This window comes from Parasteatoda tepidariorum, chromosome 4 (assembly GCF_043381705.1).
Source record: "Parasteatoda tepidariorum isolate YZ-2023 chromosome 4, CAS_Ptep_4.0, whole genome shotgun sequence".
Lineage (NCBI taxonomy): Eukaryota > Metazoa > Arthropoda > Arachnida > Araneae > Theridiidae > Parasteatoda > Parasteatoda tepidariorum.
In genome coordinates, this window is record NC_092207.1 from 19,321,176 (window position 1) to 19,345,256 (window position 24,081).

Genomic DNA, 24,081 nt, shown 5'->3' on the forward strand with positions numbered 1-24,081 from the left:
AGAAGACGGAGGTACGTTAGTTTCTGTCTTGATTTTTGAATAGATAAACTGTAAACTACAATAAGCATAGCTTTAAAAGAAAGTGTCACGGAAATTTAAAAAAATATTTTTAACAATTAAATGCAAAAAATATTAAGAAAAGGAAAAATATCGTGGTACATTCCTATACAACTGAAAAGAGGAGGAGTGAGAAGGGGGGAGAGCCCAAGGCATGGAACCGATCTTCTCCCCAGATGGCGCATTCGAGCGTTACGATCGCCATTATAGGTTTGTTTCTAAGCATTTTTCTTCATTTTAAAAATATTCTCGTAGTAGACTGATCGTTAAGAAACGGTTCCCAGCAGATCACCAAAGTCAAGCATCACTGGCNGACAGGGCATGAAATTTCAGATTTTTGCGCTCACTAAAGATTCGCCAATAATGAGATAAACCACTCGACTAAGGTAAACCTGAAAGAGGGTAAGTTCTTGGAATTTCGTTGCCACCGGGAAGATAGGACCTTCACTTCCTTCTAATCTTAGGCGAAAATCTACGTCACTACTTCAGATCATCCTCAGGGATATCTCCCAAACCGTCGCCAATAGCCCATTATGCAGCTCTAATGCGACGTAAATGAACTACAACAGCAATATCATTTTAAAAATGAACCTTTTTATTTACTATATTTTGAAAAAACTTTTCAAATGTAAAATGCCTTGCACTCATTGGCCTTACATTATTAATTTCAACAGTTTAAAGTTTTCAATTTTTGAACAGTGAACATCATTGGTACTAGGTGGTTTAATTTCCAGCGTATAGCTTACTTGTTGCTTTAGAGAAGTTGAGTTATCTTTAACTTTCTAATACTTATGTATATGAAAGCTGTATGCAGTTTTTCTTCTAATAACACCTGTACTCTCACTACTTCCGCCAACACTTGTTCAAACGAAAACAAACCTTCACTAAATGCTTAATGTCTGCTTGCATTGCGAATTTCTTTTACGGACTTATTTATTATTACAGCTTAACTATAGTTGTTGAATACTATTCATCTGTATAAATTATGACTAACTTATTAACGTCTGCCTTAAAAAACCTTTCGATTAATCCAAAAAATCCTGATTTCGCTTCCAGTAACGATAGCGATTGCAAAATAAGTTATAAAGGTCCAGTTTAGTTTTTTATATAATTTTGCTTAAAAGTTTGCTGTTAATTCACTTAAATTAGAATTAAAAGATCTAAATTCGAATTCAGTATTTATATTTAAGTCAGTCTACTAACCGGTTTATCAGAAAATATGTTCTAAATTGGATTAAGAAATTTTCTTTTACTTCCCTTTCGCTTATAAATTGCCTCTAGTAATTATCTTAAGTTGCTTAAATGTTTAATATTATAATATCGCAGTATAATTATAGTAATATGGTGAGAGTCATAGTTATAACTCAATTCTGAAAAGTGTATTACTATTTATTCATCTTGTTTTTGGAGAAACCTTTTAAGTTAATAACCGTTTTCTTATTATGTCTTCTCTCAATTACTTACATAAATAACTATTTTTAAAAGTTGTCGAATTTCGATTGTGTATGAAATTTGAAAAGTCTCATTGCAATAGATTGAATTTAAGAAAAGTTTTGATAAAATACTAGGCTTTCCTAACACTCCGACAAGCATCATGCGCAAACACATTCAATCCACGCTTTCGACATCTCCATTCAAAACCATCCTCCCTATCCTTTCGCTCAATCAAACTCAATTGTTCTCTTCATTTAGTGCATTCCTTTGTTTTTGAAATTAAATTTTGAGTTTTGCGAAATTCAATCATCACTTTCTTACCTTTTGCATTCAATAAAGTTAAAAATTCATTCATCCATTTGCTTGCCATTTTCAACCGGTACCACATGGGGAAAAAATTCCAAAATGAAATAATGACAGTAATAAATTAGATAACTGGTAAAAAATAAGATAATAACAAAAAAATAAACCCTTTTACCTCTTTTCTAACAAAATCTAACTTTTGCATAGGTACACATGTGAAATAACCAATCAGGTTTAAGAATTTTGGGTGTGTGATCGGATGTTCAAAATAATCTCCCCGAAATATCTTCCGGAAACCTAGTTTGGCAAGATTTAAAAAAATCGCCAGGAGTGGGCTATTCTAGGATCCACCCAAAGTTTTTAATTACAAGCAAAATTGAAACTTCTTCTTTTTCTGATTTTATTTTTCTTATTTTAATATAGGATTTCAATCATTTAAAAAATGTATACCTCTCATTACTATAATGTAAACACATCATCTTATCTTATACATCAATTCTCAAACATCTTACGCCATTTTTTCGGCATGGATGGTTTGTTCTGTTTTTTTTTTTTTAATGGTTTGCTTTTTTTTGTTTTTCATAATTCTGTTATCAGGGGTCTGTCCAGACATTTTGTAAGAGGTCCGTTTTTGTAAAATTGTGAAAAAATTACTCGTAATTTGTGAATATAAAATAAACGTTAAGTCACATTCTTTCACTTCGGACCTTGAAATCCTAGGCATTGTGATTTTTTGGAGAGGAAAACCCTTTCATATCTTCAACGTNGAGTTTTTAAATTGTAAAGACATACAAGATTATGCTCAACACTGTAAAACTATAATTAAAAAAATCAAATTTTAAAAAATAAACAGCAATTGCAGCTACTAAATTAGCGATGCAACTTACAAATATTTGGTACTTAGCCAATACTGCTGAACGTGGAATATTCATTTTGAACGAATAAAGGAAGAAGCATCTGCTGAAGACAAAATTTAGTTCGTTTACATCTGTCTTTCTCCCCACCCCTTTCCTTGGAAAAGTTTATTCGATTAACAAAACAATAATGAAGATAATCAAATTTGTGAAGGGTCCGATTTTAAGTTAAAATATTTTGTGAAGGGTCCGTTTTTATGAAAAGATATTTTGTGAAGGGTCCGTTAACGGACCCAAATTTCTTCTAAACAGACCCCTGGTTATAGTAACGGCATTGTGGTTATATTTATAATCAATGATGTCTGACTTTTAATGATGTCAAGTGTTTCTTGCTTTACAATATTTGCAGAAGTATATATGAGGAACAAATTTTAGTAATTATATTAGATATTCCAGTTGCAAAAAGTAGCAATTCATACAAAGGAAAAACAAATTTCATGAATTGTTTGTACAATGTCTTTATGTATTGTGTAATTTAGAAAAGAAAAGCATATTTTGAAATGCATCAATCTCAAAATACAGAAAATTAGCAGTTTTGATAATTTTTGTTGAAATAACTCTTGGTGCCTTTTATACTTACTCAAATTTTTCATAATTTTTAAAAATTAAAATTTGGCTATTATGATCCGAACATACTATATTATGTCCATAATACTCAGTTTTCTATTTTTAAACGTATGAAAGTTTCTAAAAATTGTAGAAAGTGTAAATGATGCCAAATGTTATTTTAACAAATATTATTAGAAATGCTTGATATATATATATCTGAATTAGGTGCATTTAAAGTTAGCCAATAAAGCAATTGTAAATGGCAGAATTGCCAGCTGCTTTAACTATATTAAATATTGAATAAGTTAAAAAAAACAACTAACTAAAAAAAAGAAACTATGTGATTTTGCTTTTAGAATTCTGAATTAGCCATGACCCTAATATACTCAGATCACTGTGTACCTCACTATGTAGATTATTTTAAAAAATTTCTGTACTATTCTATTTGGATGGCAGCATTAAAAAAACAAACATTGCCACAGTATCTTTATAAGTATCATATACCAGTAAGATCTATTTCTACTATTAATTAATGTTTGTTTGATTGGCATCAATAATAGCTAGTGATTATTTTAAAACCACCCGAGAAGAATAATAGTGAAATTTCTTTGTTGGCATACCCATTGTATAAGTTTTGTTTTATAATATTTATATTTAAAAATATGTGTCATTTTTATGCTTTTTTTTACCATGTAATATAAGACATTTTTTCTTCTTCTTTAAAACAGGCTCTAGTCAAGATTTAAAATTAAAGGCTTCCCTTGATAATTCCAGCTTCGTATTATGGAAAGATGCTATGAAAATGGTTGCTCGCTTACCAGATGGCATTCCACCTGATTTCAGAAGACAGGTTATAGATCTGTTATTTATTTTAAAATTTGTGTTAAATGAATCTATTATGACATCAGCAGTGAAAAATAAATACAGGCACTGCTCATTTTATCTGTAACACGTATTCTTCTTAATACTACATATTATTTTACGAAAAAGAAAAAACTTCTAAATTATGTAATTAAAATATATTTTTTTGTGTGACATCATAGTATTAATGTCATGAAACTTTTTATTTTCAGTGCAAACTTTTTCATAATACTTTTAGGATCCAAAGCTTTATCATAGAAGGTTTTTATCTTTTTCTGGGATAAATTTTATTTTTTACTATATGTAAATTGCCTACATCTTTGATTGTTAAATAAATATTTAAGTTACAATTGTTGGACAGGTCTTATGGTTAAGATTTTTTTTTAGTAAATGTTGAAATGGGAAAAGATTTAAAATTTTTGACTTAGTACCACTACACTTTGGAATTAGAATTTTTTACACTTTGTAAGTTATAAGTTTTTCTTAAGTTTTAGCTGTAATTCAAGGACGACACATTGACCGTTCAAAGACCGCACATTGACCATTAAGTTGTACACCCCTGCATTATTGATTATAAAAATTAATTACTTTTGTATTATGAATTTTATTTATTTATTTTTTTGTATTAAGGTGGATTTTTTCTGTTCCACTAGGTTTCATTTTCCACTAGAAGATTTTCTGTACTCAACTTTGAATTATTTATTTCAATTTGTCAATTAGAAAAAAAAAACTTTTGAGCAATTCTACCATTTACGAATAACATATTTGTAGACATTTAACTCAGTTTTAAAAAAACTCAAGCAGCTATGATAATTTTTGTTAAAATACTGTTTTTAATAATTTATATGAATTTAATTTTTTTTTAAACTGAAAGCAAAGTTTCCTGGATGTAACACAATATGTTATGAATGTAACAGCAATGTTTTTAACTTATAATAAATTTTAAATATTATGAAAATTGAAGTATATGTAAATTACACAATGAGTTAATTTAACAAAAATTATTAGAGTTATAAGATTTTTTTTCTTCTTTCAACTATGTTATATGCATTTAAAAATCTGCACTTATGGCATTCATAAATGGTGTGAGTTAATCTTTGTTATTGTATATAACTATAGAATGAAACTATCCTTCTTTCTTTGCAGTTGTGGTTGAGTCTTGCTAAAAGACATTTAGAAGGTAAATCTGCTCTTTTAGAGAAAGCATTTTCTGTTTGCTTAGGTGAGAAATGTGATCCAGATGAAAGTGAACTTGGAACTCAAATAATTAAGGTACTCTAACGAATCATTTCATTCTTTTTCAGATTATCTGTTAAGAAGGTCATTTCACAGGGTTCCCACGGTCCTTACATATATTTATTAGCCTGTGAAGGGGCTGAGGGTACACATTATCGATAGTCAATTTTGTAGCTCTAGTGTGTGGATTTAAATGAATAAAATGAAAATATTTGCCTTATTTTTTTCCCCCTAGAAAGTACCTTTTTTTTCAGTTTAAGTTTATAGCTGTCAATTTCACCTTCTGTTTTTAACACAGTAAAAAAAAGCTACATTTAATTTTACCTACATGAATCTAAGGATGCATTATATATATATGAGTGTGTGTGTAACGCAGAAACCTTAAATTAATCTTTCTATGTTATTCCTTTTCTGTAAATCCTTTTCTTAATTTATTATTCAAAACGAAGCGCTTTCTCACTCTTTTAAATTTACATCCTGTCCTTTAATTTATTTTTGGCTCAAGTATCCAATAATTAAAAGTAACATTTTGCTCTTTGTGGGAATCGCACGACCTATTTGATAAACCAATTACTATAACTAAGATTTCCCCTTTTTCCCTAAAACGAGACATTTTACAGATTTTCTTTGCAAGATTTTCCCTAATTTATATTAAAGAGCACAGCGAGTTCGTGTAGACTTTTACAGCTGCTCTCACTCTATAGTAATTAGTAAATAAATTTTATACCCTCTTTCCCTACCTAAGATCTGTTTTTATCCTTCCACTCGGCAACAACGTTATATATATAATTTTTGTGACAGAGATTAACAAGTTCTGAAATTGCATTGTAAAATGTTTTTGCATCCCCTTTCCAATTTTATTTTTGGCATATTTGATGTGTGTAAGTGAAATTGTTTCTATAAAAACTTTTTAAAAGCATTTTTCATTATATTTCGTTTCAGGATCTTCATCGAACTGGTTGCAGTCCTTTTAGTGGTGAAGTAGCTCAACAAAACCAAACTCACTTAAAACGTGTTCTTCTAGCGTATGCAAAATGGAATCCTAGCGTAGGTTATTGTCAAGGTTTTAATATGCTAGCAGCTATTATTCTAGAAGTTGTTGAATGGAAAGAAGAGGATGCTCTTTTAGTTAGTTCTCTTTTTGTTCTGCATTAATAAAATAAGTTCTGTAACTTTCTCTTTTAGTTTTAATAATATGTGATATCCATGTTTTTAAAAAGGAAATTCAATGCTGATTTTTTTTTTCGTTTTAAATTTTAAGTGCAAAGTTAAATTTTATGTATGTAGAGTCAAACCTTGTTTTAGTAAAACCTGTCAAGTGACCATCCGGGTAAATTGACTACCTAATCTAAGTAGATCTCTATTATTCGGTACTGAATTTATTGTTTATAATTACTTTTAAGCATACACATTAAATAGTATTAGAGGGTAATTTAAAAACTGTTGAGGATAAAATTCAGTTATTACATAATATTACACATTTTGATAAATTTTTACAGTGTTAAGTGAGTGCCCTTTCAAAACTAAGAGTGTTTTCTGAGAGGAGGCGCCTTGACTTTTTTTATTCCTAGGGAGAACTTAGAAGCAATCCTTTTTAAAAACTCTTTCATGAAAGAAACTATATATTTTTATGTTTTAAATCAAGTTAGTAAAATTCTTACCTTATAAATTAGGGCAACTTAATTTTTTATTTCTACACCTATAATTCCTACATGCCTAATTTTTTTTAACCATGTTATTAACTAATAATAAGCAGGTCCTGACTTAGCCTAATTGGGGCCCAGGGCAAAAACTTCTTTGGGGCGCCCCTCTGCTTCACTATTGATGCTTTCGTAAGCTGTTCTAAAGTCTAAGAAGAGATGAAAGGTATTTATGTTATATTTTCTGGTCTTCTCAAGTATTTGTCTAGTGTAATGATCTGTCGCCAATCTGCCTTTTTAAAATCCACACTGGTATTTCCCAATTACTCTGCTAGTATAAGTAACAAATAATTCTGCCAGGATGTTTGTCAGTATCTTGTATGAGTGATTCCTCTATAGTTCTTACAGTCCAGTTTGTCTCCTTTCATGAATATTGGACAGATGGAACCATCTTCCCATTCAGTGGGCATTTTTTCCACTGTCCATACTTGGGCTATAATGGCGTGTTTTCTTTGATGAGTTTCGGCTTCTTTGTGTTCAGGAGCTTGGCATTGACGCCATCTGGTCCTGCGGAACTGTTGTTATTTTGTTTATTTATTGCTCTTTCAACTTCATCAAGGGAAGGTGGTTCAAGTCCCTAATTGTGGGGTCCTATTTATATCTTCCTCTGTTACCTCTTAATTATCTTTTTTTTTCAAGAGCCGTTTTGAAGTGTTGTCTCCATCTACTTAGTATTTCAGTAATATCATTAATAAGTTCTCCGTTTTTGTCACAACATGTTTGAGTTCTTCGAAAGCGTTGTTCACTACCTTGTAGAGAGTTCTTGGAAAGAAATTCTTCGACTCTTTGTTATAAAATTTACTCTGCACTAAAAATAAATGTAAATTTTGAGTGTGTTATTTATGTTTATTAAATATATTTCAGGTTATGATATTTCTGATTGAAGAAGTATTGCCAGAAAGTTATTTTGCTAATCATTTGCGTGGTTTATCTGTTGACATGGCTGTCTTTAGAGACCTTCTCCGCCTACGCCTGTCTAGCTTATCTGCTCATTTAGATAGACTGCAGTCAAATACCCAGGATTCATGCACAGGTTTGTTTAAAATACAATTACAATTGGTTTTAATTATGATTTACTAAATTCGTTCAGAACATCTGAATAAATACAGTGCCATACTCTTCAGAACAACTTCTCAGCGTAATGACCCAATCATAGAATCCTGTTTGCTATTTAATAGGTGCCAAGATATTTTTAATAGAAAGTTCAATCTGATTTCCAAGTTCAGCAAATTCATTCTAATAAGGTGTCCAAAGTTTAATTTAATTTGTTTTTATTTCATTACTAAAAAAATCACTTCAAAAACAACCGTTAAATGATTTTGAACTTAAAACAAGGATACTTCCATTAACAGTGAGTCATTTGATAGTCATTGACAATGAGTCATTGAAAAGTTTCAAAAAAGGGGATTTAATACTATTTGCATCCCAGTGTATAAGTCGGCCCCTATTTTTTATTAAGAGTTAGTGAATTTCTTATATTAGTCGTTATATTTGTCGATTACTAAAGAAGCCAAACAGGAAATTTTCTGAAGTTAAGAAACATAAAAAAATTCATTTATTTAGTAATAATTAAGATGAGTATGAAGTCGAATCCATTGCAAAGCTAGATCCATATGACAACACTGTTTAAGATTATTGAATCTGATTTGGATGATATTCTGCAATCTTTAAATTAGTAGTTTTATGGTATGTTTTAAAAGTTTTGATTCCTTATATTTTGTAAAATTTTCCTCACTTAGTTATCTTAACTTTTCTTATTCTTAATTTTTTTTATGAACGTAGTTTAGTTTTTTTATTTAAAAAACTTTATATCTAAAAATACAAGGAAAGAAAATACAAAATTAATTTTAAATAACATATTAAAAATGGTTTTTGGAAGGCGTCAATTCATACAAAGTAATTCATATCTAGCTCTTTGTTTTTACTACATCAAAATTTCATGATCTATGAATGTCCAGATTTTTTATATGTTGACCCATAAGTTTTGCAACATTTTGGGGGTTTGAAAAGTTGACTATTGATATGTGATATTGTAACAAAAACAATTAACGATGAAATTAAAAGAAAGTTTTTTCTATATTCACTTGTTAAAATAAATCTTTTTTTCCCCTATTTTTTTTTTTAAATGATTACTTCGCAGACAAATGACAAGAGGAATTTCATATGATGAAACTTTAGATAAACATAAATCAGAGCAACATAAATTACAATTCTGTTAATTTCTTTCTTTTAAAATAAAAGTTTTTTTTTTAATAATATCATCTGCAAATTAAACCTTTCCCTTTCTTTTTTATTTCTTTATTGGCTGTAGTATATGCATCTGTTTTTCTCCCTTTAGATAAAGCTAAATTATGATTTTATAAAATTCAAATAAACTTAATAGCGTAAAGTTCGTGTGTATAACTTTATTATGTTAATTTAATATTTTCAAATTGTGGCAAATATATGATTCAGTATGCTAAACTTTTGCAAGAATAATCTCTGTCTGATTGCATTGAAGTCACAGACAAATTTGTATTTGACTCAACGGACTTTCATATATTAAATAATGATATGAAAACTTGCTAAAAACGGCGAAATCTACAGCCTTAGTCTGTATAACCTTGAACAAAAAGTGTTACAGATTGACTTGACTTTGTAAATTTTGCTTTTGGGCTACACATTTAACTTCTTGAATTCCCTTCAAATAAGGAAAATTAATTTGTGAACTAAGGAGTCTGCCGTTTTATATATTAAGAAGTTATTTTAATGCTAGGTGATCGATAAATTATTTTTTGTCCTACATTATTAACTATATTTCTTATATCATTTTTTTATGCAATTTTCAACTAAATTGGTTTACAGAGGACATAAAAACAGCAAAATAATTCCATGCTGTTACAAGTTAACTAATTTTTAATTTCATAATCATATACATTTAAATATCTATACAATTAGTTTCCAAAAGTAATATAATCAACTTTAAAAACATTTAAAGCTCCATAATTATTCAGTAATTTTAAAAATTCTTTCTTTTATTACCTAACACTTTAGGTAAAAAAAATCGATTATTTGTATTTATTTTTAAAATGTTTCTTGTTTTAATTCTAAAATGTTTGCAAAATTTATTTCAATAAATGTAAAATGTCTGATATATTTTAGGACATATTTATGAGCCTCCACTTACCAATGTCTTTACAATGCAATGGTTTCTGACCTTATTTACAACCTGCCTTCCAAAAGATACTGTACTGCGGGTCTGGGATTTGATTTTCCTGGAAGGCAATGAAGTACTATTGAGAGCTGCTCTAGCCATTTGGGATGGATTAGCTGAGTAAGGTTCAATTTTTTAAAATTTTTTATTCATAACCGTTAAACCTCTGTTTAGGCGATAACAGAAATCGCCACTTTGAATATTAGTTTTATTTCTGATTATTTAAATAAATCATACTGCGAATTATCTGTTTTTCTATAAGTTATCATATTATTCTATAAGTTAACCTACTATTCTATAAGTTATCACCTTATTTTAGTCTATAAGTTATCATATTTGTTTAAATAGTATGTATTAAATATTCAGAGTAAAAGTATTGATTTCTTACTTCTTTAGCCCAGTGGTGGGTGATGGGAGCACACATTTTAAAAAGATGAGTAGTTAACCTTGCATTTCAGAAATGGTATAAATTGTATCATAAAAATCAACTAAATTCAATGATACATTTATAAAAATTTTTGTGCTATTTCTATATCTCTAATAGCTTCAAACGCATTTAATTTTGGAATAAGTTTAATAAGACAAGTGTATTCTATTACACATTTTTCTATTTGTTGTTATTGAAATCAGGAGTAAGATTACTTGTTGAAATTCTCATCACAACCTGCAAATTAATGTCTAATTTAACTATTTTTAATCTTCAAGCGAGTAAATCTTTTCTTGCCAATCCAAAGATCGAAATATAGAAATTTTTTATGTCGTAAAAATTTATTTTGTTAATTAAATGCGCATCATTTATTATATTGTTTTCAATTGAAGAAAAAAAGTCTTTTTCGTAAATTAAATGCTATAAACATCAGCCTGATTTGCACATAAAAAAGTGAAAACATGCAAAAAAGTGAAAGCATAGAAATAAATAATAATGAATTGTTATAAATTTTATTTGCATTAAATATCTTTTACTCCTGATTGGTATAAGTGTAGAATAATACTTGATGGATTTAGAATTTTTTATATAAATAAACATTAGATGAATAAAATTTTATTTATTAAACTATAATAAAAGCAGTTGCGGTGCACTTTTTATTCTTAAATTATTTTTTGTATCAGCAAAACTCATCACTAAAAACTTATAAAATGTTTCATATTACTGATTAAAGGATGTATTTTTATTACAAATTACAAGTTATTTTAATTTAAAGAAATATTTAATTAAAATTCAATATTGTAAATTTAATAAAAACATTGAACAATATTCAGGAGCAATATTAATAATGAATATTTCATATAGAATACAGTAAATAAAACTACATTTTGTTTCTTTGTATAAATTGTTTTGTATTATAAAGTTTGAAAAATAACTCATTAATCTAAAAAAAACTTGCATACTTCAATATTTCTTTTGATAAAAATAATATTTTAAAATGTCACAAATATGACTCATTTTTAAAAATAAAATTATTTTTAATAAAACAGAATCAATACAGATTCTGAAAATCCTAAACAACAGATACAGAAAAAAACTTTAAAAAAATATTAAAGAACTTTAAACTAATTACATTAATTATTTTTTTTTAAGTAAAAGACAAACGTGGTTTAAATTAAATAGTTTTATGGATAAATTTCTTTTAAAATTTAGATATGAAATTTATATTTTTAATTTTTCTCTTTTTCCAATTTTTCTGAGTTTAAAATTAAAAATAATGTTTTCAGATTACTTTTCTAGAAACAAAATGTTTTTACAGCCAACAGCTATTTTTTCTCTTTTTCGGGAGCACAGCCCTAATACAGCTGCTTTTAATTTTTTAGTTTTTTCTTGATCTTATTTAATATTAAAGATTTTAATCCTTTTACTCTTAATCCTTTTCTGTCTAAAATACAATCAACTTATAAAATTTAAGAAGTTTTAACTTGAATATAATATTAAATTTTTTTTTTCTTTATTGTACTGATACTTGCACAACTGAAATCTTTCCTTTAATTATTAATGTTTTCCATCAAATAAACTTCTTTTTCTTGTTTTATTTTATATTAATTTTTTATTTTTATTGAATCTTGCAGTAGAATCATGGCTGTTGAGAGTGCAGATGAATTTTATTGCATAATGGGTGTTCTCACGCGTGAGATTTTAGAGTTTGGTCTCATGGATGCAGATATGTTTGTTAAGGTAAGTTTTTTGATAAAGATATGGTAAATAGGTATAGGTATGACTATATGTTTATAGATGTGGTAAAAATAATATTTAATTATATAGATTTAGTTTTATATTTATTTAAATTCAAATTTAAAACTTATGAAGCATGTCATTTATCTATAATGAAGAAAGACTTTTTCTGCCAAGAGTAATTTAAAATAATTTTTTATGTGTCCTGGTTTAAATTAATTTATTCTTTTTCGATATATAACTGACAAATCAGGTCTTAATCTTGACAAATTCAGGAAAGTATTGATCTTTAATAGGAACAACTAAGATTTATTTTCTGTGATTAATTTGTAATAATTATTTTAACCATTTTAGTTTGAAATATTTTACTTAATACTTTAGTTACAATGTTATACTTTATTTATAATATTGTAATTAAAGTATTGTAACTAAGTTACTTTAGTTATAATTTTGTAAATTCTTATCCTACAACGTATATTTAAATGATATTAAGCATTATGAGTATAGTTTATAAAGAGGACGACCAAACCTAAGAATTTTAGACTGCCTTGAAAAGGACCTACAAGTTTTAAAGATAATAAACTGGAGAACCTTGACTAAGGAAAGAATATATTGGCATAGGCTTGTTGAGGAGGCCAGAGCCTATCCTGGGCTGTCGTGCCAATGAGAAGAAGAAGTATATTTTATCAAAGCTTTGATTTATATATGTAAAAAAAAAAAACCTATACCAAATTTGTACATGATTTAGGAAAAATCTACATATTTTTATCAATTAACCCTACAATATTTTATTCAATAACTTCAGCATTACTGTGTCCTTATGTTAGTAATCAATATATGTAATAATTTTTGCATTAAATTTTTTAATACGAGCAATTTTTCATTACTTATCTTAATCATGTTTTTGTCTTACTTTTATGATTTGATTTAAATCATTGATCCCCTGTAACATGTAGGAAAAAAAAAGGAAAAATGTCTGAGATTTATAAATCTCTAATTTTATTATTTGATTTAAATGATTAACCCCTTTCTTTTAACTCTTTACACTTAATTTTTTTAACCCTGTAAAAATATCAAGTAATTAAAATCCTGATTTAATTCTTTAATTTTATGGTTTGATTTAAATAATTGCCACACAGCTTCTAAACCTGTATTAAAAAATCAAATAATGAAAACCATGCTATCCTACCATTTGATTTAAACCATTGTCACCTCATCAAACCTGGAAAAATCACTATATGCTCGTATTCTTATGACAGTTGCAAGACCTTAGGGTTAATTATACTTACTATGTACAATTATTCACATCTTTACTCTCATCTGATGCTAAACTGAAGATATTTCTATTCTTGAAATATCTTTTCTAGACTATGTGACCTTCTCCCCATTTCCTTTCCCTCAACTCCAAGCTCTCAGGGATTGTTATAATATACAATCATTCACTTCTTCAGTCTCATCTGATACTGAATTGAAAATATTTTTTTTTCTTCTAGACTATGTGCACTCTTGCCCCGTTCCCTTTCCCTCAACTGCAGGACCTCAGAGACAGTTATACTTATAACATTCAACCGTTCACATCTTCACTCTCATCTGATGCTGAACTGCAAATATTTTCTGGAGAAGGTGATGAAGATGATGAGGATTTGAATACCACAAAATGGTATTTCTCTAACGAGCTTCAGTGGTACAAGAAAAAGGGTATGCATTAAATACTTCATTACCATACCATACTATTTATTACCATATTTTCTCATACACCAGAGATGATTGTGCTCCGGAAAAAATCCGGTTTTCCGGATTTTTTGCTAACCACGATCTGGAAGTTTCCGGAAATCCAAGGTCCAGAAATTCAAAGAAATCATGGTTCCCATTTATGTATAAAAATTCTTGTATATTTTATTTAAAAATATTAGAACTAGAATTTATACTTGGCATCGCTTTCATTCGTAAATATTTTTTCTGGTAGAATAATAAATGTGATTAGAGATAAAAGTAAACTTATACATAATTATTCATTTAAATTATGCTGCATGTAATTTATTTGGAATTTCATGTTTTGAAAATATCAATGATTTAAATTTATAAGACATAAATTTTTTGAAATGCGTCATGCATGATTTTACTCAAGAAATTTTCATGATTTTTGAGTTGGACTCACCCTTGCATACACTTCAACTAATATGGAATTTCCAAAGATTAAAAATATTGTTCTAAAGAGGATGGCAATAATAATATTTTTAAAAAAACTGAAAACTTTTGTGCAGTGTTACACATTGAAAATTTAAACAGATATCTATAAAATGTCAGTTAGACAAATCTTCATGTTTTCAAATTAAATTTTTTTTTTAAAAAAATGCAATATTTTTGAATTGTGCTTTAATTTACTATCACTGGAAAAAATATTTTCCAAAAACATCAAATGTTAGGGAGTATGTTTTCCTGCAAAAACTGATATTCTAATTTGAAATTAAAGGAAATGTATCATTTATTTTATTCTATTCTATATTCCTTTTAGGTTAGTTGGGTAAAAAGGCTTCCAATTTTTATGTAATTTTATGAATTGTGTATTTTCATTACTGATGAAATTGGTACACAATAGGTATCATTTCTTAAAATATCACAAATTTAAAATTAATTAATATGCAAATAACATGAAAACTGAAGTCAGTCACATATTATTAAATAAGAGAGGCTTTATAAATAAAAAGTTGATTTTGTTATGTAATGAAGAAAATCAATCTATTTTATAAAGCTTTTGTTTTTATTATTGAATTCAGTACTTGCAGATTGCTTATCAAATTTGTAGTTGAACAATATTATTGTGAACTATTTCATAATGGTATTATGAAATAGTTCACATTATGAATAGTTCACATTATGAATAGTTCACATTATGAATAGTTCATATTATGAATAGTTCATACTATGAATAGTTCATACTATGAATAGTTCATACTATGAATAGTTCATATTATCTGTTGCATTTAAGAGGCTCTTCCTTTCCTGTAAAATACAAAATTTGTGTAAAATACAAAGCCATTACTAACCACAATTTGATATGCAATATTTAAGATTCTCTATTAATTTTTTTTTGACAAAATAATGCCAATGCAATTCTGTAATCAATAGTTTTTGATTAGTAATTAAATAGTATAAGGTCGCCTGTTGAGGATTTTTGGTGAGTATTTTTATTTTTGCGCAATTAACGTTAGGAGAATTTTTTAGCATCATCTAAATCAGTTTTCTTCAGTTTAAATTGTAATATACTTACATTTTAAAATGTCTAGAACCTGAGAAACGTATAGTTTTTAACCATTTAATTAAAATTGCAAATCACGTTATTTTATTGAATTAGAGTTTTGAGAAAATATTCAAAGAAGTTCTAAAAATTATCAAGCACTATTTCTTCTAAGCTATTTAAACAACTCCATTACCTTCTACCATTTTTGAAAGGTTTTGTGCTGACTAATAATACTACATTATGAAATGTTTGTTAAGTACAAAAATTTTTTTTTTTCAAGAAAGCGCAAATTAAAAATTTGACCTAAAATCCACAAGATGGCATGGCCTCAAAAAGGTTAGGTTTGATGCAAGTATAATTTGTTCCTTCGAAATTAAAATTTGAAAATGTGACTTCTCATTGATAGTAGAATGCCGTTATTAGTAATAAGAATTGCTTTTTTAATAATGGCTTTTGCGGACCCAGTGAAATGCATGTCTTATGTATACTTAATTTTGTTTTCTTTTGCAGGTCTTCTAAGTTCTGCAGCAATCGGTAATGTCGGACCAGGAGCTTATGGCGCTTCAGAAAACAATTTCCCCCTGTCTTTTAACAATTTCAACACAGAACGTATGACACTGGATATTTCTTCCTTAAAAAAGCAATACATGAAGTTGAGAGAAAGACAGAAACAAGCTCATGTTATACTCTCAGGTTATAATATTCATCTCTCAATTGCTTAATGAAACTTTATAATGTTTTTGATGTAGTATTTTAAGATTTATTACATCTCAAACTGTTTATTGAAGTAGCAGCAATGTGATAACTAAAAGTGTTTATTCTTAATTTTTTTCTAATTAAGCTTTCAGTCATTAAAATATTATCTCCTTAGCTTTTTTTTATTTATTTGATTTTCAAATTTTTATAATGTTTTATTCTTAGTTTTTCTTACAGATTTTTACATTCTTAAAATGTTACACGTTTTCTTATTGCAGACTTTTTAGTTCTCTCAATGTCCCATATTTAATTCTAACTTTTTTCTTACAGACTTTCTGACTTGCGCCTAGCTTGCTTTTCGTATTGTTAAGTTTTAAATATTCTTTCCCAAGTTACAATTGTATCCATATCAATAATAAAATGTTAATCAACATTATGTTAAAATTATAAAATGTAAATATTGTTACAATTTTATTATATTTAATATAAACATTATTTAGGTGAAAATTAAATAGTTATTTTATGCACAATTTTTTATTAATTGTTAAATTTTCTTTTATTTTTTCATTAAATTTTATCAGGAATTGTTTTTACATTTCTGTAGAAGAATTACTATGTGCTAATGTTAAAATGTTATGGCAAAAAAGAAGACCCAAAAGAACATTTTTTTTCTCTGTTCACTAGAGTATGAACCTTATAATATAAATTAAGAAATTTTAAGAAATGTTTATATGGTATAATTGAAAAATAAATATTAGGTGGGGGCATTGACTTTAATAAGCTACCAAACATTTGTTTTTAGTAATAGTTTATAAAAATTTACTATTGGTTAATATTTAAATGGAGGTACAGCAGTTTCAAAGTTTCATTTTGTTTTTCTCTGAATTTCTCTGCTTTTAACCAATTTTATTGCCTGAATCTATTAGTAATAGATCTTTATAAACTGAGAAGATACTGATTAGTTTCTGCAAAAAAATTTGATCCCCATTTTAAAGGGGAGTTGCATCCATTGTGCATTTTAAAGGGGATCATCTTAGGAGTCCATTTTAAAGGGGAGTTCTTAAACATATTGCAAAAATTTTTTACATTAATGTGACTGCTGCAGTCAAATTTCTTCCTTTGCCCGAAGTTGACCTTAAATTGTTTTGAAATTTGAGTGACCTAGGTTTGATAATGTGTTCTTAATAAATAATAATGTGTTCTTAATAAATAATACATAAATATCTCTTAATAGTTAAATTTCAGATTAATAAAATTGATTAAAACTTTTCGACAGCAGTTCTCCCTCAAGACACTAACTGGTATTTGTTAAATTTTTGCTCATTTAACTATCACCAAAAACTTTTAGTAACTAATAAAATTCCACTTGAAAAACTTTCATTTTATCTTACCCTAACAACCAGAGCTAGGCCGTTGATGATCTAAAAATTCTTAAAAAATGCAAATAAAGTCTCTAAAAATTGTCAAATGTTACCTTAGAATGTAAAATAATGACCTTAATTTTAAAAAAACGTGTGTTATATTATTCTTTTAAATTATAAATCATAACTTGTATTTTTAAATTTAAGGCAAAATTTAGATAATAATTAATATAAATATGTAATTTATAAAAAAAAAATGTTAATTATCTGACAAAAATAAATTTTCAAAAATTTAATTTTAGTTACAATCTTTAAGAACATTGACATTGCATTATATTATCAAATGTATTTTATATACTCTTAAAATAGTGAGAATTGTTATTGTTCTTATTGTTCAAAAGCATATTTTTATACCTTGAAAAATTCAACCTAAGCACTTGCTATTGGAAAATATTTAAAATAATTACATTCAATGCAAGATTTGCACCAATTTATAAAGAACAAAAATTGATTCACAACAGAACGCTCATAAACTGAAAAATATCATTTAAAATTCATTTAAAAAAAATTAAAATAGCAAAAAAAAAATTTCTAAAAACATGTGTGTATGGAGGGAGAAAAACCTTGAATGCAAACAAATGCATTTATCATCAACATCCTTGTTTTGCTAATAACCATTGCCATTTGCAGGGGTCGCATTCCCCCTAAAATTCCTAAAACTATGTGCAAACCCTAAAATTCCTAAAAATCTGATAAAATTTTGTTGGTGTTCCTAAAAAATTAGTTATAGGCTAAATATAAATAAAAAAGCAATAATCTAAAATATAAGAATTTAACTACCTTAATTAAAACTGTTTTAATTTTGCCACATGGGAATTCTGATCTTGGGAGAGGTTTTTCGATAAATAAAGCAATACTTAATGTGAGTCACCATGATAAAATTTTGTTGGTGTTCCTAAAAAATTAGTTATAGGCTAAATATAAATAAAAAAGCAATAATTTAAAATATTACAATTTAACTACATTAATTAAAACTGTTTTAATTTTGCCACATGGGAATTCTGATCCTGAGAGAGGTTTTTCGATGAATAAAACAATACTTAATGTGAGTCACCATGAGAATACTATTATGTCTCTTAGACTAATCAAAGATACCATTCGAAATTATGGAGGAGTGTTGAAGATCACCACAACACTATTGAGGGCAGTAAAAGAATCTCACAAATCATATCAAGAATATATTAGAAAAATGATCATGATTAATTTGTTTTCTCTAATTTCTAATATAAATTGCTGATTTGAAATCTAATAATATCACACAATAGTTTTTCTTAATAAAGTAAGGTAAAGGGTAATAATAAAGTTTTGATTAAGAAGGTAAAAATTAAATAAAAATCCAAGTTGGTGTTAATTTATTTTTTCTCTTGATTTATTCTCACTTTTGCCTGTTCCTGAATTATGCACTTAATTTCTGATAGGTAATATGTAAAGTTGAAATTTCATTTTTACACTTTAGAGATTTCATTCTTGACTTAATAAATTTCAGAGCTTTATTTTATGGCTTGCAATTATTTATGATATGTGTGGATGAATTGTAATATTCTTCTGTTATTTAATAAACTACCGTGTGATCTGTTTTTATCCTAGCAAAATCATATATTACCACTAAAATTTACCTAAACTTTTTTGAAAAAAGTTCCTAAAATTACCCTAAAATTTAAAAAAAATTTGCTGCTACCCCTGCATTTGTTTCATAAAGCCTGACAATTTTTTTCTTCTTTTTTTTAAATTTAAGGTGCCTTTCAAAACCACTTTCAAATCCCAAGGCGTAACTCTTTGGCTGTTAATCATCTCTTAATGGGCAAACAGCCGCTCGTTCGGAAGAAGTCCCACCAGCCTCAATTCATTTTTCCTGAACGAAGCAGCCACCAAAAGTTGGATGCCTCAAGAAAGACGAAGAGTTTCGAGAGCGAGGAGGACACTTGCGAGGAGTCTAAATCTTTTCCGAGCCAGGCAGTTTTACCGGTCGGAGCAATTTCTGAGCCGATTTATAAATTCCCAGCTGTTAACTCATTAGCTAAGTGCTGTGATAGCAAAGTAGTTACTTGCAAAATTAAAAATCATCCCAGTCCCCTAAACGTAGTTGCTTCCTCAGATATTACGGTGTGCAATTGTAGCTCATCTTTTACCTGCCCATCCCATGTGAGTGGCGCAGTTTCAGAAAAACCTTCCACCGTGAACCCTTTTCCAACTAAAAGAAGAGTTGGTTCTATGAAAAATAAGAGAACATAGTAGACATCGGAAATCAGTTTCAAATTGCTATCCAGATACAGTGAAAGTTGACCACAAGTAATCAACTTATTATGGTGTTCAACTTAACACAGGTTACATTGTTTTTGAGCCTTTTTGTAGTTCATGTGTCAAATTGCTATCCAGATACAGTGGAACCAGTGTAAGTTGACCACAAGTAATCAACTTATTATGGTGTTCAACTTAACAGGTTACATTGTTTTTGAGCATTTTTGTAGTTTTTCGTGTCAAATTGCTATCCAGATACATTGTAACCCATGTAAGTTGACCACAAGTAATCAACTTATTATGGTGTTCAACTTAACAGGTTACATTGCTTTTGAGCATTTTTGTAGTTCATATGTCAAATTGCTTTCCAGATATAGTGGAATCCATGCAAGTTGACCACAAGTAATTAACTTACTGAGTTGTTCAACTTAACTGGTTACATTGTACATTGTCCGTAAGCATTTTTGGGTGATTGTAAGTTAAATGTTTTAAGTGTTCAAAACATAACAAGTTAAAATTAATTACAAAATTAATAAATAAATTAAAATTAAATTAATTGAAAAAATTTATTTATTATTAAAGAGAAAAAAAAAGTTTTTTAAACCATATTAGTGCTACAGTTTCAGGAAAACCTCTTTCCACTGTGAATCCGTTTCCAACTAAAACAAGAGTTTGATCTATGAAAAATAATCAAACTTAATCAACATCACGAATTAATTTCAAATTGCTTTCCAGATACAGAGAAACTTATTAGTTGCCCACTACTAACTAACTCACTGAGGTGTTTTAACTTAAGATGACACTATTCCGCAACAGAAACGTTTCATGACAAATTCTGATACACCTCCATTCAGAGACTGGGGCAGTTGCCCCGGGCCCCCAAGTCGAATTAAAAGTTTATTTTAGGTTTCATTCATTAATGAAATTGTTTTTAAACAAAATATCTGTACAGTGTAAAATCCGTCAGTTTTATGTTATTACTGAAACTGAGGGGGCCCCCAAAGAAGTGTTTGCCCAGGGCCCCAATTAGGGCCATAATTTGTTTGCATAATGATTTATTTATTTTTTTAATTTTCAGGATTTAAAATTTATAGGTTTATTTTGGGTTTGTCTGAACTCAATTTTCTCTAAACTTTAGATTTTAAATTAACAATGGAGGTGAATCAGAATTTCCCATGAGAAGTTTCTCCTGCAATATCCTCTAACATTTATCCTCTTAACATTTTACTCTGTTCATTGTTTGTATGCATTTTTTAGTGAAGTATTTTTAGTATTCAAAAGTAATGAAATAAGATTTAATTAAAAGAGCTAAATAAATATTTATTGATTTCATAGCATTGTTGGACACTTCAACAAAATGAAACATTTGAACTCTTTAAAAAAATTACAAAAATTAAAATTTTCTATGTTTTTTATATCAAATTCTTTTTTTAAATTAAGTATTTGAAGAAAGAATTTTGTAAATTCCAGATTTGAGAAAAGAAAAAAAAAAATTTTTTTTTTTAATTTATAACCAAGCATTTTTTTCAGACCTCATAAAAACTTTTGACAGAAAAAACATGCTTTTTTTATTCAACAACTTAGTCTAAAAAAAATGTGACTCCAAAAAATTTTCTAATAATTTGTTTATTATTGGGAAAAAAATATTTCTTATTCTCAAAAGTGAATAGCATGAAAAAAAGTCTTTAATACTTAAAAAATTGGAATATTAAAATACTTAAAATTTAGTATTTGAACTTACATTTAGAAATTCAAATATGTTGCTATTTACTTCCTTGTTTGGAGCGAAAAATTAAGTTGTCATAATGATACAATGATTTAGAGATTCATTTAAAAAATTTTATATAGCTTTATTCCAAACATTTTTAAAATAATTTTATCCCGTTTATTTTTTTTTTTGTTAGTTATATGTTTTATTTTATTTTCAATATATATATATGTACACACACAAGCTTCTAAAAAATTTTCATTTTGCGTTTTGGTTGCAAAGTTTTATTGTTTTATTTAGACATGTTATGAAGATATAATTTTAAATGGCATTAAGTAAACTTTTTTATCTTGTTTTAGAATTTTAAATCAGTATTTTTAGGTTCGTAGAATTTGCATTTCTAATGTATAATAATCAAAATCCTTTTCTAAATTTTTCATATTCTTGTTTTGTATATAAATCTGTTATATATATATTAGAAACTGTTTATTAGTTTATTACCAGTTATAAGTATACATATAACTGAATGTATTTTCTAGGTTACACATTCCAAATCTATTTTTTATTCAAATAGATATTTTTTAAGTTTTCAAAATGAAATCTAGTCAATTTTTTAAAATAATTTTTATTGAACTTGAAAAAATGATTCTTTTCTTTATGAAATGTATTGCTTGGATTCAAATTTTTACTATCAATCACCTATTAAAACACAATATTAAACGTTTGATAGTTTTATCATCTAAATGTTCTGCTTGCACTATTTGTTTTTTACTTACTTTTCAAATTTTATTGTTCAGTAATTGTTTTTTATGATTTTAGTGTTCAGCAAGTTTTATTGAAAACTTCCTTCCTTGCGCTATAAAAATTTTAGCTTATTTTTAACAATTATGATGTTAGTTTACAAATTCAAAAGAGCTCAATATGATTAAAAATTTTAATTTTTGTTACTGATAACTCATCTGATAAACTTCTTGCATATACTTTCATATTTAAATTACTACTTTTCTAAATACTAGATACAAGTTCTACAGTACAATTGAAATTGTTGAATACATGTAATATTTGACATTTATGTTACATCGGTTTGTTTGATTTTATAATATTAATTAATTTTTTGCTCAGAAAATGTAATAAAATAGGTAAGTTTAGGTGCTTTATAAATTTAAATGTAAGATAAAAATTTTTGCTGAACATATTTCCGAACTAGTTAATTACGTTTCATTTATATGTCAAATCTAAAAAGTTATTCAAATACAATGTGAATTTCTAAGTGTGTGAAATGCTCATTTTGATGTCATAGCCTTTTAATCTACTACTGTAGTATGACAGGTTTATCTATGGCCAAATTTGTCAGAAAAAAGCCTTTATTTTATATATTTTCATTGTTCTCTGTTGTAAACAGTAGTATCTGATTTTTTATAAGATTTTGAAGGGAAATGAAGAAAGATATGTATATTTTTCGAAAGAAAGAAAAACATTTTGCCCTGTTTTAAGAGACTATATACTTATTAAAGTGACCTTTCATGACCATAAGTTTCTCACCCCTCCTTCTTATTTCATTAAGGAATCCATAGCGATTTCTCACAAGAATCTTCTCCATATTGAAAAAGTATGGTAAAATCATCAAAATGTATTGCTGAAATATTTGTTGATATCAAAGAATTGCTGTTAATTAGGTTTTAAAAAATTTTTTATTTTTAAAAACTGTTTCAAAATTTTAATTATATTTTATGATGATCTTGATCTCTTTACTTTGTAAAAATTTAATTTTTTATTAGTTGATCATGTGAAAATTTCAAAACTCTTCCAAGTAACTTAGATTTTATTTACATGAAATAGTAATCCACGTAATTCGACAAAATGTATCAGTATACAATACATATGCAATATAAAATTATGCGAGTTAGGTATAAATGCAATTTAACAAATACAAAATTTATAAGAGTGCACCTCATACATTTCATATTATAATTAAAAAGCTTACTTAAAAACACTTAAAGAGCATACTTTATGAAAATTAAAGAGTTTTTACTTAAAAAAAAGTCCTTAATCATTTTTTGTTTTACATTACTTTGGCGCTTTGCTGCAGTCTATGTTTTGCCATTTATTTAGGGATAACAGGAAGGTTGGTGTCTCCTTTTCTTGTTGTTCTGTATATTCAATAGCACTTTCGATAGCTTTTAGTCCATCTGTATGAGATGTTTCTATATGTTGATTTTCATAATCACTGTCTTCATCTTCTTTAGATTCATTTTCCTTATTGACGATATTAACTTTCATTTTTCATCGCTAATCTCGTGTCGATACACTGACAAAGATAAGGGAGTGATAATGTTGGATTTCGTTTTCCTAAGTGTTTGGAAGAT

General features: G+C 27.4%; 1 protein-coding gene across 2 annotated transcripts; it reads left to right on the forward strand.

Moving 5' to 3' along the window:
• The first annotated feature begins 907 nt into the window (after positions 1-907).
• Positions 908-20,561, forward strand: LOC107437348 (TBC1 domain family member 30-like). 2 transcript variants are annotated; one of them, XM_043052226.2, is made up of 10 exons: positions 908-1,145; positions 3,986-4,107; positions 5,265-5,390; positions 6,297-6,482; positions 7,919-8,087; positions 10,196-10,367; positions 12,309-12,414; positions 13,905-14,109; positions 16,163-16,345; positions 19,505-20,561. In XM_043052226.2, the coding sequence occupies exons 1-10, from the start codon at positions 1,043-1,045 to the stop codon at positions 19,999-20,001; spliced, it is 1,869 nt and encodes a 622-aa protein (XP_042908160.1). In that variant the 5' UTR covers positions 908-1,042; the 3' UTR covers positions 20,002-20,561. The 2 variants fall into 2 exon arrangements, with proteins under 2 accessions (XP_042908160.1, XP_042908161.1); XM_043052227.2 differs by lacking the exon at positions 908-1,145 and adding an exon at positions 3,773-3,882 and having other exon boundaries at positions 19,505-20,231.
• The last annotated feature ends 3,520 nt before the right edge of the window (positions 20,562-24,081 follow it).

Coding starts and splice junctions, on each gene's coding strand:
- LOC107437348 (XM_043052226.2), top strand. CDS start 1,043: ATGACTAACTTATTAACGTCTGCCTTAAAAAACCTTTCGATTAATCCA. Junction 5,391..6,296: donor TTGGAACTCAAATAATTAAG/GTACTCTAACGA, acceptor ATTTCGTTTCAG/GATCTTCATCGAACTGGTTG. Junction 16,346..19,504: donor AGCTCATGTTATACTCTCAG/GTTATAATATTC, acceptor TTTAAATTTAAG/GTGCCTTTCAAAACCACTTT.